Below are 20,139 nucleotides of genomic sequence, written 5' to 3'. Positions count from 1 at the left end.
AAAAATGGCTTCATTGCAAAATAATCAACCAAGAAGCAACACTAAATATAGTTTTGCTTTAGTTGCTAAAAAGTTTTCAAGATAAAGAACTTTCCTGTTAACTTCTACAAACAGCCTTTAATACAAGACCTCAGGAACAGGTAAGACTTTTCTTATCTTATTACTATAAACTCCGAATGTTTATAAATCAATAAACTCGGAAATACTATACTTCTTAAAATGAAAACCGAAATGCGGTTGGTTTTTGTCTTGCTTGTTTGTGCTGGAGTGCTAGAAGCGGCCACCATTGATAACAGCACGAGTCACACAATCATGAATGTCCAAGACATTGCAAAGCCGGGATGTCAAAGTCAATGCGGAGATCTCAAAGTACCCTATCCCTTTGGCATCCAACCAGAAGGGAACGAAGGTCCCAGATGTTTCAGAGATTTCGGGTTTGATATTATCTGCAACACTTCTACTAATCCTCCCAAGGCCTTGATAAGATCCTGGAAGAACATCGAGATTTTTGATATATCAGACAACGAGCTCCGCGTCAGTAATAACGTGGCTGAGAAGTGCTATAATCAGTCTGGCTTGGTTTACAGAGAGTCCCGTGGATCAACTGAAGTGGACGGAACTCCATACTCATATTCGAGTGCCAATTTGTTCACCGTTGTTGGTTGTGATGATGATGCGGATTTTGTAGCAGACGCTGGTCTGCGTAAAGGATGTGGTACTACATGTAGGAATGCGGAGGAAGTTGATAAAGATGGATGTTTCGGCACAGGCTGTTGCCAAGTATCTTTCAATATTTACAATTTCTTCAACATCTTGCTCAAAAGCTATGACAACCATTTAAATGTCTCGGCTTTTAACCCTTGCAGCTATGCGTTTTTGGGGGAAAGAAACAAGTTCAATTATAGTCTTCTTTCAGATCTTAAAGATCCAAACTTGAAGAGTAAGATCGAGGATACTGTCCCTTTAGTACTCGACTGGGTGATCGACAGACCTAAAAATTGTTCTGTAGCAGCTCAAGACCCTGATACTTTTGCTTGCAAACACGCGTATAGCTACTGCGTTGATACAGATGTGAGATCAGGTGGCTACCGTTGCAGTTGTGAACCGGGTTATGAGGGTAATCCATATCTCAGCCCGGGATGTAAAGGTAAGTCAGTGATATGTTTCATATTCATTTGGATTATTTCGTACCTGATTTTATCATAGCTGCATAATATAACATGACTTGAATTCTTACTTCTCCTTTCTTCTTTTTGTAGATATTGATGAATGTGCAGATCCGACCAAGAATGATTGTGTGAAAAAATGCAAAAATGTTGCAGGGAGTTACACATGTTCTTGTCCAGGTGATCATGACGGCGATGGCAGGAAAAATGGCAGTGGTTGCGTTGCTAAAAGCTCCAAGTTTCCCCTGCTCAAGTTCATCCTAGGTAACAATCTGTCATTAATTGCTTTGAAGGGGAGATAAATTCACAATGAGACATTATAATAAATATATTAGTACAATATTATATTCTGTTCATCACCCAAATTATCACGGGTTGCATGCAGGTATGTCATTCGGTTTCATATCCTTAATCGCTGTTGCTAGTTGGATATACTTTGTGATGAAGAAACGAAAATACACTCAATCAAGAGAGAAGTTTTTCCAGCAAAACGGAGGTCTTCTGTTAAACCAAAAAAATACGTCAAAGGAGGGTGTTACCATTGAGTCATCAAAACTTTTCACTGATGAAGAACTGAAGAAAGCAACAAATAATTATGCCTCTGACAGGATCCTTGGACAGGGGGGTTATGGTATAGTGTACAAAGGAATTCTACCAGATCAACGCGTAGTTGCAATTAAAAGGTCTAAAATAATCGATCAGAGTCAGATAGAGCAATTTATCAACGAGATGGTGATCCTTACACAAGTTAACCACAGAAATGTTGTTAAACTTATGGGGTGTTGTTTAGAGTGTGAAGTACCTTTGTTGGTTTACGAGTTTGTCTCAAATGGTACCTTATTGGAACATGTCCATGGCAGAGATGGTGGCATGCCATGGCTGTCTTGGGAAAACAGGCTAAGGATTGCTGCTGAATCATCTGGCGCTCTTGCATACCTTCACTCTGCAGCTTCCATACCCGTCATCCATAGAGATGTCAAGTTAGCCAACATATTACTCGATGATAATCATGTGGCTAAAATTTCGGATTTTGGAGCATCAAGGCTTGTACCTTTAGATCAAACTCAAGTGACAACATTAGTCCAGGGGACCTTGGGGTACTTGGACCCTGAATACTTTCACTCAGGCCAGTTGACAGATAAAAGTGATGTTTATAGTTTTGGAGTGGTCCTTGCGGAGCTGTTAACAGGGAGAAAACCAATATCTATGGACAGATCCCCTGAAGAAAGGAACCTAGCTACATATTTCATTACCTCTGTAAATGAAAAACGGCTTTTTCTAATCCTGGAGCCTCGATTAGTGAAGGAAGTGGCAGTCGAGCAACTTGAAACAGCTGCTCAACTTGTGAAGAGGTGCCTAAGCCTTAATAGTAAAGACAGGCCAACAATGAAGGAAGTTTCAATGGAAATAGAAAGATTGAGAAAATCTACTAAACATCCATGGACTAATCAGCATGCCAGTGAAGAGACCACCAGTTTAATTGGTCATACTGAGATTCAGTATTCGGATCTATATGAAATTCAGTTAAGTTCTTACAGTAATAATGGGAGTGAATCGGAACAATATAACTCAAGTACAATCAGTTTGTTGCGCCCATCAAGCATCCCTCGTTAAAATGTAGTATTTATCTAAACTTCTGTGTTTTTGAGCCATAAACTTATATTTCATCAATAAGTTTACATGAAGAAACATTTTTTATTTTGTAATCTAGTTAGGTAAGTGTATTTGATTAAAAGGTGATATATAGTCAGATGATTGAATTGTAATTTACAGTAACTATTATACTGTACATTGTTCATTTTTAAATTAAGTTATGCAGAAGTATAGTTGATCATGAGGCATTAGGAGATAACTGCGATACAACTTGAAATTCTTTTTAGAGTAGATGAATCAAAGTATATAAATACATGTTTCGTTTAACACTTCAACTCATAACAGTTATAGTTGAATCTTTCTCTTCAACCTTGCTAAACATATTTTACAGTTTTCAGATACAGAAACAAATGCAGTTACTAAAATACACTAGGTTTAAAAGTCAGAATGCAATGAAAGTGAAACGCACTACGCATTTTGCATCTGAAAGTGAAATGTATTATGTATGATTAATCCATGAACGTATTCTTAATTTTAAGTCTTCATAACCGATGCTCCTCCAATTAGTATTAGTAGTCACTTGATAATATTATACAACGAAGATTCGTCATCAACTAAATAATCTGTACTTCTTCCGTACATTAAAAGCACCTACTCCAGTACTCCTGCTATAGTTAACTCCAGTGCTGATGCAAGCTCATGCATATCTTCTTCATTGACTCAGTTGTTTAAAAAAGTCTTCAAATAACCTTTGCCTATATAAAACACCAAGAGCATTAGTGAAATCTATGTATACAATACTATAAACATCGAAATATTACCCTCTTTACAATAAAAGCAAAAATGTACTTGCTTCTTGTCTTGCTTGTTTGTGCTTTGGAGCTTGAAGGGGCCACATCCGAATGTAATACTGCCACTGAAATCGACAACAGTCACAGTATTATGGACGTTGGAGCCTTTGCAAAGCGGGGATGTCAGAGCCAATGCGGAAACCTGAAAGTGCCATACCCGTTTGGGATCATATCAAAAGGGCACGAAGATCGTAATTGTTCTTATAATGAGTGGTTTGGAATTACCTGCAACACTACTACCAACCCTCCCAAAGCCATGATGAGTTATTGGGATATTGAGATTTTTGATATATCAGACACTGAGCTGCGCGTTAGCAATGATGTGGCTGAAAATTGCTATGATAAATCTGGCGCTATTTACAGAACATACCAGCCGTCAACTGATTTGGATAGTACTCCATACGCATTTCCCCTCAACAATGTGTGGACCGTTGTTGGTTGTGATGATTATGCAGAAAACTACCAAGACGCTTTTGTGCCTAAAACATGTAGTAGCACATGTAAGAATGCAGAAGTAGTTGAGAAAGAAGGGTGTTTTGGCACTGGCTGTTGCCAGTTATCTCTTAATGCTGTCTGGTTCAGTACAATCGTACTTAAGACCTATAATAATCATACTAACACGTCGTCATTTAACCCTTGCGGCTATGCTTTTATGGGTGAAAAAAATAGCTTCAACACTAGTCTTCTTTCAAATCTTAGCGATGCAGCAATCAAGAACAAGATCATGGATACTGTCCCTAGAGTACTCGACTGGGTCATTTATAAAGAGTCTAAAAATTGTTCTGAAGCAGCTCACGACTCTAGTTTTTATGCTTGCATATCTGCAAATAGCACTTGCATTGATGTAGAACGATCTCGTGGCTACCGTTGTGTCTGTGAACAAGGCTACGAGGGTAATCCATATCTAAGCCCAGGATGCAAAGGTAGTTATTACTTGCAACTCTTAGAATTCACTTATTAATTGGTACATGAATATTAGTATAGCAACTAAATTCTACATGTCCATCATTTTTTTATTTTTTTTCTAGATATTGACGAATGTGCAGATCCAAAAAAGAATGACTGTCAGAAGACTTGCACTAATGTACCGGGGAATTACAGATGTTCTTGTCCACCTGGTTATGATGGTGATGGCAGAAAAAGTGGCACTGGTTGCTCTGCTAATCAAGTTTCAATTGTAAATTCCAAGTTCCCCCTGATCAAGGTCATCTTAGGTAATATTCTTTCACAAGTAAGAAATCGAGTCCCTGTATATATAATGTAGTATGAGAACTTATCTCGCTCAGGCGATTTGCTGAATTAGTTGTTCAGAGTGCACTCAGTTTGTATATAGTTTTCACATATATGTATGGGTTAATGGTTGGAAACATGGCCCCTAGTTGCTTCTTCAAACTACTTAGAAGAAAGATACAGATAGAACTAGATAATACTACTATGATTGAAGTCATAACAAGCACATATAGCAGAATTCCTGATAATTAACTAGAGTGTGTATACTTTATTGGAAAAATGTTAGCAAATCATAAGCAAATTTATTTTTATTCATCGCCCAAATTATTATGGCTTGCATGCAGGTACGTCATTTGGTTGCATCTCCTTAATTGTTGGAATTAATTGGTTGTACTGTATCAGCAAGAAAAGAAAACATACACAAGCAAGGGAGAATTTTTTTCAAGCAAAATGGTGGTCTCTTGTTAAAACAGCAAAGTAAACCACAGGAGGGTGTTACTGTTGAGTCAACAAAAATTTTTACAGATGAAGAACTGAAGAAAGCAACAAATAATTATGCCTCTGATCGGATCCTTGGACAAGGTGGTTATGGTATAGTGTTTAAAGGAATTTTGCCTGGTCAACGTGTGGTTGCTATTAAAAGGTCTAAAATTATAGATAAGAGTCAGATAGAGCAATTCATCAATGAGATGGTGATTCTTACTCAAGTGAACCACAGGAATGTGGTTAAACTTCTGGGCTTTTGTTTAGAGTGTGAAGTGCCTTTACTGGTTTATGAGTTTGTCTCAAATGGTACCTTGCACGAGCATGTCCACAATGTAGAGATGTCGTGGTTATCTTTGGAAAATCGTCTGAGAATTGCTGCTGAATCTTCTGGAGCCCTTGCATATCTTCACTCCGCAGCTTCCATTCCCATTATTCATAGAGATGTCAAGCTAGCCAACATTTTACTAGATGATAATCATGTGGCCAAAATTTCAGATTTTGGAGCATCTAGGCTTGTACCTCTAGATCAAACCCAAGTTACGACATTAGTACAAGGGACCTTGGGGTACTTGGACCCTGAATACTTCCACAACGGGCAATTGACAGACAAAAGTGATGTTTATAGTTTTGGAGTTGTACTTGCAGAGCTCTTAACTGCAAGAAAGCCAATTTGCATGGAGAGATCTCCAGAAGATCGAAATCTAGCAACATATTTTATCACTGCTGTAAATGAAAATCGACTTTTCCAGATCCTAGAGCCTCGAGTGCTGAAAGAAGGGACATTAGAGCAACTGGAAGCAGCTGCTCGACTTGTGATTAGGTGCCTTAGCCTTAATGGTAAAGAAAGACCCACAATGAAGGAAGTTACAATCGAAATAGACAGTTTGAGAAAGTTTCCTAAACATCCTTGGACTGATCAACATGGAATTGAAGAGACAACGAGTTTAATAGACCATGCCGAGGTTCAGCATTCAGATCTGTATGAAATTCAACTAAGTTCTTACAATAACTTTGGTACTGACTCTGAACACTACACCTCAAGTACTACTATTAGTTTGTTGCACCCGTCAACCAGCCCTCGCTGAGATATTTCAAGTTTTGTGAATTGTGTAATATATATACATAATAAGTACCCATTGCACATGTGCATTTGTATTTCTTTGTGCAAGTCCTATACAGCTTTCTAGTTTCTAAGTTTACTTTGTGATACATTGTTCATTTGAATCAAGTTATGCTTATGTAGTTGATTAAGAAGTGATGCATTTGGTTTTAATTTGAACTTCTTATGGAGTGTGTGAAATATCAAAGCAAGTAATACTATTTGAATGTGATTCTAAATTTTACATTTGAATCTTTCTGTTCAACCTCAGGTAACATGCTTATCAATTTTAGCAGGTACCTAATTATATAATGTAGTTATAAGAAATATATTGATCAGCAGTTGTAGAACACGATGAATGCCGCTGTAGTAGGTAAATTGTACTCTTTAGTTGCAAGTTGCATCTGAAAGTGAATTGTTTGATTGAATTATATGAACAATATTATTCATATCAAGTCTTCACAGTTGATGCTATCACAGTAGCTGACCTAGCTATAATATTTTTCATAGTGCTATCAACACAAATTTTATACGGTTACTATAACACAAATACAGTTGACATCAATCCAGTTGGGACTTGAAAAGCGATATTTCTGTCATTCCACCGGCAAGCTTCACGAAAGAGAAGTCTAATCATCTTCTACAAAACTATATTAAATTTATAAAAATTAACACACACACACGTTAATCTTGTTGAGAAAATAAAGACTCGCAACTTATTCAAGTTTGCATATTTTGGATTGTCTTTTATCCAACCTTGACACATTTGAACCTTTATACTTGCTAGAGTACTTGCTCAAACCAAGATCATCGGCGTTTTTAAATCGTCTTGATAAACATAAAGAAATTCTAAAATATAGACTTTTCCAAACCTGCGTCAATGAATAGGGACATTTAACGGGAGCCATACTTTTAAAAAGCGGAGCCAAATTTTGGCCACCTTTTTGAGAATTTGAAACCATGACCAACGTTTTGAAAATCGGTGTAAACTTTGGCGACAACTCTGAAGTTCACTCTATTATTGCATGTATTATTGCTCTTGGAATAAATATAAGAAGAAAATACTCCATTCTTTTAATGGAAATTTATCGTTGAATACAGACTTTTTCAAATGTGTGTTAATGAAGCTTTAATCCTATACGTGATCTGCGATTTTTGTGTGGGCACACTTGCGCACAGATCAGACGAATCTTTAACATGAATCCGCCAGCCTACCTGATGGGATTGTTCATACTTTTCAACAATTAGTGGCAAATATATAGTTAAATGTCTGCATCCCAGTATTGATTAGTTCACCATTCAAATTCTATCAAGAATCGGTCCAGTTCTGTCGAGGGCTTTTGATCAGACCACTATTGGAAGTGACTAGTGAGTCGTTCGTTAAACTAGTGATACCAGTTCTGTTGTAGCTGAGTGATACTATTGGAAGTTCAAATCATTGGGGCCGTTTGGGTTAGCTTAAAAGAAGTGACTTCTTGCTTATAATATAAAAGTGGAGTAGAAGTGAGAAGTAAATAAGTTAATAAAGTGTTTGGAAAAGAAGCAGAAGCTGTGAGAGGGAAGCTAACATTCTCAGCTTCTTAAAAGTGCTTCTACTTTTTTACACAAACGGGTCATGAGAAGCAGAAGCCAGAAGCAGCTTCTGCTTCTCTAAACCAAACAGGCCCATTAATTAGTGGCCGATGGCAGTTAAGCATTCATTACTTCCGCTTACTTGTTCAATTGTTGAAAAATCTTTGAGATAAGAACTCACCGATTATAAATCATTTAGCAAGTTAGCTCTTAGCTATATCTCTATACAATACTCTGAAATTTCAAACTCGGTAAAATGACAAGAATTAAGCACATGCTTGTCTTGCTTGTTTGTGCTTGGGAGCTGGAAGCTGCAACTTCTGAATATAATAGCACCAGGATTGATACCAACACGAGCAACACTATAATAAACGGTGGAGTCTTGGCGAAGACAGGATGCCCAAGTCAATGTGGGGATCTGAAAGTACCCTATCCATTCGGAATCATATCAGAAGATTCCAAAGGCCCGAATTGTTCCATTAATTCCTGGTTCGATATCACATGTAGCACCACTACCAACCCTAAGGCCGTCATAAAACTAAACGATGTGGACTACGAGGTTTTTGATATATCAGACTCTGAACTGCGCATTAGTAACCTTGGAGCTGAAACATGCTATGATCTCTCGGGCTTGCTTTACACAAACATTTACACGTCACTTGATTTGAGGAACACTTCATACACATATTCTCGTGCAAATGTGCTGACCGTGGTTGGCTGTGATGACTGGGGAGACTTCTACCAGGCCGATGATGAAGTTTCGCCAACAGGATGCACTACCATATGTCGCGATAAGAAGGAAGTTAAGGAAGGCGAGTGTTCGGGTGCTGGCTGTTGTCAAGTTTCTGTGAATGCTCTCAAGTACTATTATGTCGACCTTGGTACCTATCGCAACCATACTGACAACATTTCATCTTTTAACCCTTGCGGCTATGCCTTTTTGGGTGAAAAAAAAGCCTTCAATTTTCGTGGCCTTTCAGATCTTAAAGACATTGGAGCCTTCAGGACTAAGATCGAGACTACTGTACCTATAGTACTTGACTGGGTGATTGATGAAAATAGAACTTGTGCTCAAGCAGCTCAGCACCCTGATTTTGCTTGTAGATATGCACATAGCTATTGCATCGACGGAGGTAAAAGTTCTGGTGGCTACCGATGCAGCTGTAATCAAGGTTACGATGGTAATCCATATCTCAGCCCAGGATGCAAAGGTAACCGAATGCTACATGCGTTCCTTTCTTGTCTGGTTCCTTTTATCGATTAAATTTATTTATTTTTTGTATTCTTGTTTCTAGATGTGGATGAATGTGCAGATCCAAAGTTGAATGACTGTGAGAAGACCTGCATTAATATTCCAGGAAATTACAACTGTTCTTGTCCACACGGCTACCACGGTGATGGCAGGAAAAATGGCAGTGGCTGCGTTGCTAGAAGTTCCAAGTTCCCGCTGATCAAGTTCATCTTAGGTAATATATAACCTAATGCTTTATGTTATGTGTCCAGTTAGGTAATATATAACATATTACTGACAGGAAAATGCTTTATTTAGCAGCATGTAAGATTAAATTTTATTCGTGCACAATTTCTTACAAGTTACATGCAGGTTTGTCATTCGGTTGCTTCTTTTTATTCGTGGGAACTATTTGCGTATACTGCATCATCATGATACGAAAACATACTCAGTTACGGGAGAAGTTCTTTGAGCAAAACGGAGGTCTGCTATTGAAACAACAAAGCAATGCAATGGATGGCAGTGGTGTTGAACCAACCAAACTTTTTACAGACAAAGAACTGAAGAAAGCGACAAACAACTATTCCTCTGATAGGATTATTGGACAAGGTGCTTATGGTATAGTGTTCAAAGGAATTTTACCAGATGAACGTGTAGTTGCCATTAAAAGGTCAAAAGTGATGGATATGAGTCAAGTGGAGCAGTTTATCAATGAGATGGTCATTCTTACACAAGTTAACCACAGGAATGTTGTCAAACTTCTTGGTTGTTGTTTAGAGTGTGAAGTACCTCTATTGGTCTATGAGTTTATTTCAAATGGTACCTTATTCCATCATGTCCACAACATTGATGGAAGCATGCCATGGTTATCCTTGGAGAATCGATTGAGAATTGCTGCTGAATCTTCTTGCGCCCTTGCATATCTTCACTCGGCAGCTTCCATACCCATCATTCATAGAGATGTCAAGTTAGCCAACATTTTACTGGATGATAATCATGTAGCCAAAATTTCTGATTTCGGAGCATCGAGGCTTGTTCCATTGGATCAACCCCAAGTGACTACATTAGTCCAAGGGACCTTGGGGTACTTAGACCCTGAATACTTTCACAAAGGCCAATTGACGGACAAAAGTGATGTATATAGTTTTGGCGTGGTCCTTGCCGAGCTCCTAACTGGGAGAAAACCAATTTCCTTGACGAGATCCCTCGAAGACAGAAATCTGGCTACATTTTTTATCACCTCTGTGGAAGAACATCGAATATTCCAAATACTAGAGCCTCGATTGGTGCAGGAAGGGACGTTAGAGCAACTCGAAGCAGCTGCTCGACTTGTGAAGAGGTGTCTTAGCCTTTCTGGTAAAGAAAGGCCGACAATGAAGGAAGTGACAATGGAAATAGAAAGATTGAGAATATTCAAGAGAACTCCATGGGCTAATCATCATGTCAATGAAGAGGCCACACGCTTGTTGGGTCGTACTGATATTCAGCATTCGGATCTCTATAAAATTCAACTAAGTTGTTACGATAATGTTGGAGATGACCCGGATCACTATCATTCAAGTACAAACAGTTTGTTGCAACCCTCAACCTACAGCCCTCGATGAGATATATCAAGCTTTGTGATTTGCATAATATACTACATGATAATAAGTATATAGGTATACCACATGATACAATATTGTTCACTTGTCTCACTGAAATATTTATCTGCATTCGATCAATATAGGATAAAAGGTGGTCTATGCCGATATATTTAGAGCTAGCTTGCGAGTAATGTAAAATATGTATGGAGTACATGAATCAATTTAAGCATACTTCCATATGTGTGTTAGATTGTCTTGAATTATTTAAGCACTTTGATAACGTGCTAGTCAGTTTGTTCCTAGGTTTGCGAATGAGATAGCTCATAAGTTAGCTAGAGCCCTCCATTCTTTGTCAGGCATTTCCAGGAGTGGGTTGATACTCCTCCGGATTTTCTCTCTGATGTTTTGATTGTGGATTTATCTTAATGAAAGCAAGTATGTTTTATTCAAAAAAAAAAAAAACTGCTTCAGCAAAAATGGCATCAGACCAACGTTTGGAAGGAAATGAATAGAACTTAGAAGGAAATGGATACAATGAGTTACGGTTATGAAGTTGCTTGAAGCACACTATCAACATGTAACCAAAGGTGCTAAATCCCCTAGTTCATTAGAAGCTGATCCTAAAGGAAAAACTGTTAAAAGCGACCGACGATATATGGCGGCTTTAGGCTACAAGCGACCGGATGTAGTCGCTTTTGATCAAATGGCCGCTCCTGAACCAAGTTGTTTAGCTCTCCTCAGTTCTCATGAATGCAAGATCGCGTAAAATGTTAAAAATAAACCACCATGCACACGTTAGTAGTTAGAGTAGTGCGCAGTTATATTTACAGACAGGATTGTAAAATACTATCCAATCATATCACGCTATAACAAAGTTGTTTTTGATTGCGTTCGGGGGCCATTTGTTTGTCTCTTAATTATTAGTGCTGAATGAGCCATGTTGCTGACCGCAGGAGACATTCAAATTACTTGGGAAGGATTTTGAAATAAGCAGTATGAATGAGACAAAGCTCAACGATTTTGAAATAAGCAGTCAGACAAAGCTCAACGGTTCAATCATAAAACTACAACTCATTCATTCAGCAACTCTTTTTTACCTGTATAAGCAAAGAGCAGTCAATAATTTTATATTCAGAGTACTGTATACTTAGGAAAGAATATTATTATACATAAAACTAACCCACTAAAGCATCAAAATTTTGTAAAACCGTGGAGTTTAATATAAAATTTGAAAGTTTGAAATTATCTAATCAATACCCTTTATTAATAAGCGAAAGCACGTTTCGATGGAACATCAGTGCAGAGTACCAAAATTTGGTCATCATATATTATACTTAATTATTATTATTATATTATCATATATTATATTTAATTTTTATTATTATATCATTATTAAACTCCTATTAAAAGTATTATACTCCTATTAAAAAATATAAGACATATATATTGATCAGGACTTTTTGACATAACGATTATTCATGATATAAAATTCTATCCCAATATAACTAAATATTTTAATTTTTAAAATCGAAACAATTTAACTTAGAAATTAACTCTATAAAATCCTTATCACATAAATTTGAATTCTCTATAAAATTTCTATCAGATAAATATAGGGAGTCAACAGAGCTTTTGTGCGGATCCGAGAACATAAAATAAATTAAATATTTAAATAATGAATTTTATTTATAAAACATATTTAAGTTATTTAACTTAAAAATTCTTTCAGACTTCTATATTAGTTTGTCATACAAACAAGTAATACTCTTAATTCTAAAAGAACTTCATGTTAGAATTACCTATTCTAAATCTAAAACAATTACAGATTAAATATACGCAACACATATATATTATAACTCTAAATTAATCACAAATTATAGATTTATCGAACAATTTAACATAGGAATTAACCGTCTAAAATTTCTATCAATTAAATATGAATCAACTCAATAAAATTAAATAACATTAAACATACCTATTATAAATCTAAAACAATGACAAATTATTAATATAAATTTTAATTTATTCCATACTCTTCATAAGATTGCGATAAAGATGAATAAGGAGGGGTAACACTGACTTGACAAACAGAAACTCGAAGAGAATGAAGTCATTGTCCATATTGCTAACATATAATAAAAAGAATCGAAAAACAAGACACCCGTTAATTTGATATCAAATTAGTTTTGAAAAGTTAATTAACTTCATCAAACTACAATATTAGTTTGTCAAACAACGACAACACCAATGTTATATTTACAAAAACTCCAAATATAATTATATATAACGTTTGCCTATTAGATTGAATATAACAATTACGACTTAATATTTTGAATTTTATTCGAGATTAAAGACGCTATAAACAGACTTATGTGTGTTGATCTTGAATATTATTTTCACAATTTAAAAATCATCAAACAATATAATGATTTTACTAAAATAAAACATATTGTCAAAGTTAAGTTCCATAAACTCCACATTTAAGCTGTAGTAAGTACCGGTCATAATCTTTTGGTTTAGTCGAAAATAATATTTTTAATTATTCAAATTTATATATAGTTTATCATCTTTAAGTAGTTTTAAATATAATTATCAATTAATCATTAACATCTTTCAACTCCAACAATCATTAAGATCATTATTCTCTTATGAGTTATATTTTAGAACATATATAGTGTTTAGTGATTTATAAAATAATTTTTTTTATTTTTAGATTGCAACAATTATATCGTAGAATATAATCTGCAGATTGTCAGATATTTATAAATATTGTAGACTAAACAAATTAAAATTAAAATGAATATATTATTTTTAAATAATTTTGGACTCCAATACTCCTTATTTTGTAAACTCCATAGAATGGGGACCCATATTGTGATGAAATAAATTTAAAATAAGATCAAATTTTAATATATAGAAAGTCTTATTTTTAAATAACAATAATTTAAATATAATTTAAAAATAGTAATTTAAAATTATAATAAAAATATGATAATGTAATTAAAAAAACATTATACTTTCAATAAATAATAAATTTTTAAAAATTTATTTAAACCCGTGCTTGACACGGGTCATAAACTAGTTATATTATAATGTCAAATGTTAATTTGTTTACATATTTTAATTCTGACAGAAAAGATATTTAATTTAGTTTGACTTTTATTGGTTTATAATCAATTAAATTCAATGTCCTCTTTAAATACGATATTATTAGATGTATAAATATTTTATATAAGACACATTTATTAATTTAACAAAGTAAATTCATAAATTAATTTCATTCAGATATTTTAAAAATTATTTGTCAAATGACATTATTGATTTTGAATTCAGATAACTTATCAACTCACATGATTCAGATTTGTCAAATGAGCCCCGCAAAATAAAATTTCAATTTTTGGAAGTAGTTTTCCTCAATGAAAGTTCACATTAATTTAATTTTTTAGTTCAAGGGTCAGAAATGCATAACATTTTAACGTATGCGTTTGTAGTTTTCGCAAATATTACACTGCCGTTTTGGTACGTGTCATTTTCATCCATTTTATAGTTTTCTCCGCGCATTATCACATGCTATGCCATTTAGCCATTTACTCAAGTTAACCAATGGTTACTTGTATTCATAACATAAATCAAACAAATATATGTTGTCAAAAATGACTCGGTTGCATTGTAGTCGGCCATAAGCATACAAAATGGTCCATTGAATACTCTTCCAATAATCTAATTACTGACCTTTGTCAAGAAAAGAACTTCCCAGTTAACTTGATCCTACATGCAACTCTGGACTAGTATTCCATACGAGATGAGAAAGAAAATGCAGCTGCTTCTTGTCTTAATTTGTTGTGCTTTGGTCTTGAAGCTACCACTTCAGCATATAATACCACCAGTCACAGAATTATGAATGCTGGAGACTTTGCCAAGCCAGGATGTCAAAGCCAATGTGGAAACCTCAAAGTACCATATCCCTTCGGCATCCAATCACAAGGCCAAGATGATCCAACTTGTTCCATAAATTACGAGTTTGAAATCATCTGTGACGCTTCTAGTAATCCTCCCAAGGCCTTCAGCAAAATTTGGAACAACATTGAGATTTTTGATATATCAGACAATGAGATGCGCATTAGCAACGTTGTGGCTGAAAGCTGTTACGATGAATCAGGATCTTACAGGAATAATTCTGTGACAACTGAATTGGATGGAAACTACGTACACGTTTTCTAGCGCAAATGTGCTGACAGTTGTAGGCTGTGATGACTATGTAGACATCTTTAAAGGCTCTTCTCTGCCTAAAGGATGTGGGACTACCTGTCAGAGTGAGGAGGAAATAGATAAAGATGGGTGTTTTGGCACTGGCTGTTGCCAAGTATCCATTAATGTTCTCGATTTCTATATAATCTTCCTCCATAGCTATCAGAACCATACTACAAATAACATCTCCTCTTTTAACCCTTGCAGCTATGGTTTTTTGGGTGAAAAAAACAGCTTTGATTTTAGTCTTCTTTCAAATCTTAAAGACGCCGCCTTGAAGGATAAGATACTGGATACTGTCCCCATAGTGCTGGATTGGGTAATTGATAAGAATAACACGTGTGCTCAAGCAGCTCAAGACTCTGATACTTTTGCTTGCAAATATGCAAATAGCTATTGCATTGATGCAGGGATAAGATCTGGTGGCTACCGTTGCAGTTGTCAACAAGGTTACGAAGGTAATCCATATCTCAGCCAAGGATGCACAGGTAACTAATTACCAAATTTTACAGGTGATGGTCAGTTTTTATCTGAATATATAAATTCTGCTAATGAGAAAGGAGTAACCCTGAGGCTACCAGCTAAAAAGATCCCCAAAGAAGAATCAGAGGAAAAGACCAAAATAATAAACCGACCAAGGCATCTTTCAAAGTCTTTTTATAGTAACATGGGCTAAAACTGAACCTAGATTATGCTGCAATAACACATTCCTGACCATCTTAATGGCTAAAGAAGCAAACCACAACCAGTTCCTTACTCCCAGAAACATCCTGCTACAACGAAATTGCCAAATTTATAAACCTGGACAGCCAGATTTTGACTTGTGCATAAATTTTTGTACAGCAACTTAATTTATATGGTTAAGAATCATTTTTTTCTTCTTTTTTAGATATCGATGAATGTGCAGATCCTACCAAGAACGACTGTCAGAAGACTTGCATTAATATTCCAGGGGATTACAACTGTTCTTGTCCACCTGATTATGACGGTGATGGCAGGAAAAGTGGCAGTGGTTGCGCTGCTAGAAAGCCGTCCAAGTTTCCCCTAATCAAGTTCATCTTAGGTAATAATCCTTCACAAGTGAGCAATTGAGTCCGCATATTTACAATATCTATAGTCACTGAACTCATCTATATCAGATAAATTAAAAAAATCCTGCTATTCTAATGACACTGGCATTCACATATATGCATGGTTTAATTGGAGCATTTTTAAAAATAAATAGATTAAAGAGTAAAAATCACATGGAGCTTGTACTATGATACATAAAAAGGAGCCATAAGGAGAATATAGTAGAAATTCAGATGAGTAATTGCAGTGCAGATCCATTATAGGAAATATATAAGTAAAATGTCAAATTCCATCTATATTCATTACCCAATATATTGTGGTTTGCATGCAGGTGTATCACTCGGTTCCATCTTCCTAATTGTTGGAACTAATTGGTTATACTGTGTAATTAAGAAAAGAAAACATACTCAATTAAGAGAGAAGTTCTTCCAACAAAATGGCGGTCTCCTGTTAAATCAACAAAGCATCTCGAAGGAAGGTGTTATTGTTGAGTCAACAAAACTTTTCACAGATGCAGAGCTGAAGAAAGCAACAAATAATTATGACTCTGATAGAATTCTTGGACAAGGTGGTTATGGTATAGTGTTCAAAGGAGTTTTGCCTGACCAGCGTGTAGTTGCAATTAAAAGGTCTAAAATAATGGATAAGAATCAAATAGAGCAATTTATTAATGAGATGGTGATTCTTACACAAATCAACCACAGAAATGTGGTTAAACTACTAGGATGCTGTTTAGAGTGTGAAGTACCCCTGCTGGTTTATGAATTTGTCTCGAATGGTACCTTATATGATCATGTCTACAATACCGATGGAGGCATGTTATGGTTGTCACTGGAAAACCGGTTGAGAATTGCTGCAGAAACTTCTGGTGCCCTTGCATATCTTCACTCGGCAGCTTCCATACCCGTCATTCATAGAGATGTCAAGTTGGCCAATATTTTGCTAGATGATCGTTATGTGGCTAAAATTTCAGATTTCGGAGCATCAAGGCTTGTATCATTGGATCAAACCCAAGTGACTACTTTAGTCCAAGGGACCTTGGGGTACTTGGACCCTGAATACTTCCACTCAGGCCAGTTGACAGACAAAAGTGATGTTTATAGTTTTGGAGTTGTCCTTGCTGAGCTTTTAACCGGGAGAAGACCAATTTGCATGGACAGATCCCCTGGAGATAGAAACCTAGCTACACATTTCATCGCCTCTGTGAATGAACATCGTATGTTTGAAATCCTAGATACTCGAGTGGTGAAGGAAGGAACATTAGAGCAACTTGAAACAATTGCTCAACTTGTGAAGAGTTGCCTTAGCCTTAATGGTAAAGATAGACCTACAATGAAGGAAGTGGCAATGGATATAGAAAGTTTGAGAAAATTTACTAAACATCCGTGGAAAAATCAACATGAAAGTGAAGAGACCACAAAATTGATAGGTCATACTGAGGTTCACTCAAATCCGTATAAAATTCAACCAAGTTCTTATAATGGTACTGGGAGTAATGGGGAACAGTATAACTCCGGTAATATCAGTTTCTTGCACCCGTCAAACTGCAGCCCTCGTTGAGGTATTTCATGTTCAGGATTTGTCAAATATGATAGAGAGCACATATTTTATCACCTCTTGTGAAACGTGATTCTTTCCGAATCCCGGAGCCTCAAGTGGTGAAGGAAAATCATAGCAACTCACTTGAAACAGCTGATCAACTTGTGAAGAGGTGTCTATCAGTTATATTGTTACTGAGAAGTGGCTCTAAATACTAATGCTCTGGTTATTCCTTTTGGTTCACCTTCTAGAGATATACTGTATATAGCAAGAGAGAGTGTACCTACTGTTCTATAATGTCTCTTTCCCTCCAACCTTCATCTCTAATCTGCTCCTATTTTCAATTGTAAATGTAACTCAAATTCTCATATTCATTATCAATTTTGTGCACGTAGTACTACTCTATTCATAAACTCGTCATCACGGGTTTTGGTTGTGTCAATTCATTTAAACTGGCACTCTGTTCTCTTTACTCGATTTACAAAGACAATCCTAGATAAACAGGCTCCAAATTCGAGAAATTTATGGATTTTAGTGAGCATCCTGTCCAATTACCATTCTTGCAGATAAGTTGTACATCAGGTCTAATCACTTGCATTTTCAGCCAAATATACTTCTATGGAAGTTTCAGATTATTGATTATAATTTGATATTAAAAGAGAAATCTAACAAGTGATGTGAATAATGTCATTGCAAATCCATATCTTAGTGCTATATAATACACACATTATTCCACCGCCCCCCCCCCCCCCCCCCTCGTATTATTTTGGTCACATGATATATTATAAAAGTTGTCGCCCATCACCTCAGTGCTACATAATTCACACATCACTTTTCCTTTTAACGTTAAGTATATTGGAAGAATTATAAATTTGTAAGTATTATTTTATTATTTCATATATTTTTGTAAACACATTGGAATGTTTAACTCGAATTTCAAATTCAAAATACATGGATGGATTATTTCGAATATATATACACTAACTTAACTTTATTTGCACGAGTAATCTAGGATGAAATCTAATAACGTATATTATTTGTTCATATAAAATCCGACTATAACATATAAATATAGAGTTAAGATGCATTACATGTATCAGTAAAATATTTCAAAATGATGCACAAATAATATTTTTTAGGGAGGGGTTATGATGTCGCATAACGATACTCTAACTGTTATCTGTCATTTATTGAACATTAAAAATTTGAGTTGTATAATTATTTTGGTGGTTCTGCAGATACTCCATTTATTAATATCATTTGAGATTCGTATAGGGCTGACTTATTAATTTAGTTGCGTTACACTAAATTCGCCTTACTTTTTTACACATATATAATTAGAAATTTATTATGTGTGTTTGTATCATATCATTGATGTATTCTATATTTAAATGAATTCTAATTTTATGTTATCACAAATTTGATGAAATCATTTCATTATATAAAACCTATATGAACAAATAACAAGTGATGTTGACGAGCCTAATATATTGACACATTTACACTTTCGACTTGAACTTTTCGTTGTTTTATATTGCGAAATTAATGTTAGGCCATTGACAACTTCTTCAACAGCTTCACATCATGATATTGAAGATCAACACAAAATAAATAATCTCCGAATGGACAATTATAAATTATGTGTGATATGATGTGTTCCCCGTAAGAAGATCCAAGTAGTTAATGATATATCTTTGTCATTCTATATTTTTGGTTTGACAATCATTTAACTGTGAGATATATATTGAAATTAATTATATTTTATAAGTTTGTAAGCCCCTATTGTCAATATAAATCAACAACAGTCATGGTTTGACTTTATTTTATGTTTTATTATAAATTTCTAGATTTTTTGCTAATAAAAAATTTATAAAAAAGGAAAACTCTTATACAAGATCCAGAAGGAGCAAATCCTTAAAAAAAAAACACACACACACAAAATTCTGCCTAACTAGAAACATGTAGATTACAAACAACAAGATGATTAAGTACTCATCAACATAACAACATTACAGCCGACCATCTAATAGTTTTCATAACTAATAAAAAAAATGGGACGATGCATGGCTGCTTAGCAGCCATTTAACACACATCTGGATTATCGCTCGATAGTTATATTTACTAACATTATCAATTCTGAAATTTCTCTCTTTTCAAGTGTGGGAATAACAACGGCAATAAACAATCCACATGTCCTTTTCCAAATTTTGCTAGTGTTACCACTAAAGAAAGCACCAGTTCTACTTAAATTCCAGTCAGCATTGAACTGAATTGGACTCTCAGCATGCAAGACCGCAAAGAAAGAACATATTGAAAACAAATGGTGCGAAGATTCAAAACCCCCATTGCATAGAACACATACAAGATCAACTTGCATCTCAAACAACTTTCATTTTATCCTTAGTTAACAAGCGATTCCTAATGGCCAGCCGAACGCACATTATAAAGTAGTCCCCAACAACATTGGACC

The 20,139-nt window shown here is 35.3% G+C and overlaps 2 protein-coding genes and 1 pseudogene across 2 annotated transcripts; all 3 read left to right on the top strand.

Moving 5' to 3' along the window:
* The first annotated feature begins 127 nt into the window (after nt 1-127).
* On the top strand, nt 128-3,000 carry LOC108220611 (wall-associated receptor kinase 2). The gene is made up of 3 exons (XM_017394419.2): nt 128-1,147; nt 1,260-1,430; nt 1,552-3,000. Exons 1-3 carry the CDS (start codon nt 220-222, stop codon nt 2,778-2,780), a joined length of 2,328 nt encoding a protein of 775 aa, XP_017249908.1. The 5' UTR covers nt 128-219; the 3' UTR covers nt 2,781-3,000.
* Nucleotides 3,001-3,527: 527 nt separating this feature from the next.
* LOC108221712 (wall-associated receptor kinase 2-like) lies at nt 3,528-6,529 on the top strand (annotated as a pseudogene).
* A 1,640-nt stretch (nt 6,530-8,169) lies between these two features.
* Nucleotides 8,170-17,830, top strand: LOC108221063 (uncharacterized). Its single transcript, XM_017394962.2, has 7 exons — nt 8,170-9,208; nt 9,293-9,463; nt 9,601-10,829; nt 14,601-14,955; nt 14,999-15,547; nt 15,949-16,122; nt 16,462-17,830. Exons 1-7 carry the CDS (start codon nt 8,254-8,256, stop codon nt 17,688-17,690), a joined length of 4,662 nt encoding a protein of 1,553 aa, XP_017250451.2. The 5' UTR covers nt 8,170-8,253; the 3' UTR covers nt 17,691-17,830.
* Nucleotides 17,831-20,139: the final 2,309 nt, after the last annotated feature.

This window comes from Daucus carota, chromosome 5 (assembly GCF_001625215.2).
Source record: "Daucus carota subsp. sativus chromosome 5, DH1 v3.0, whole genome shotgun sequence".
Lineage (NCBI taxonomy): Eukaryota > Viridiplantae > Streptophyta > Magnoliopsida > Apiales > Apiaceae > Daucus > Daucus carota.
Note: the sequence above shows the minus strand (reverse complement) of the source record. Positions and strands in the feature narration are given on the sequence as shown.

Excerpts from the sequence above, each read along its gene's own strand:
- LOC108220611 (XM_017394419.2), top strand. The coding sequence starts at position 220 with ATGAAAACCGAAATGCGGTTGGTTTTTGTCTTGCTTGTTTGTGCTGGA. Across the intron at positions 1,148-1,259 it reads TCTCAGCCCGGGATGTAAAG|ATATTGATGAATGTGCAGAT; the intron begins GTAAGTCAGTGA and ends TTCTTTTTGTAG. Across the intron at positions 1,431-1,551 it reads CCTGCTCAAGTTCATCCTAG|GTATGTCATTCGGTTTCATA; the intron begins GTAACAATCTGT and ends GGTTGCATGCAG.
- LOC108221063 (XM_017394962.2), top strand. The coding sequence starts at position 8,254 with ATGACAAGAATTAAGCACATGCTTGTCTTGCTTGTTTGTGCTTGGGAG. Across the intron at positions 9,464-9,600 it reads GCTGATCAAGTTCATCTTAG|GTTTGTCATTCGGTTGCTTC; the intron begins GTAATATATAAC and ends AGTTACATGCAG. Across the intron at positions 14,956-14,998 it reads CAACGTTGTGGCTGAAAGCT|TGAATTGGATGGAAACTACG; the intron begins GTTACGATGAAT and ends TTCTGTGACAAC.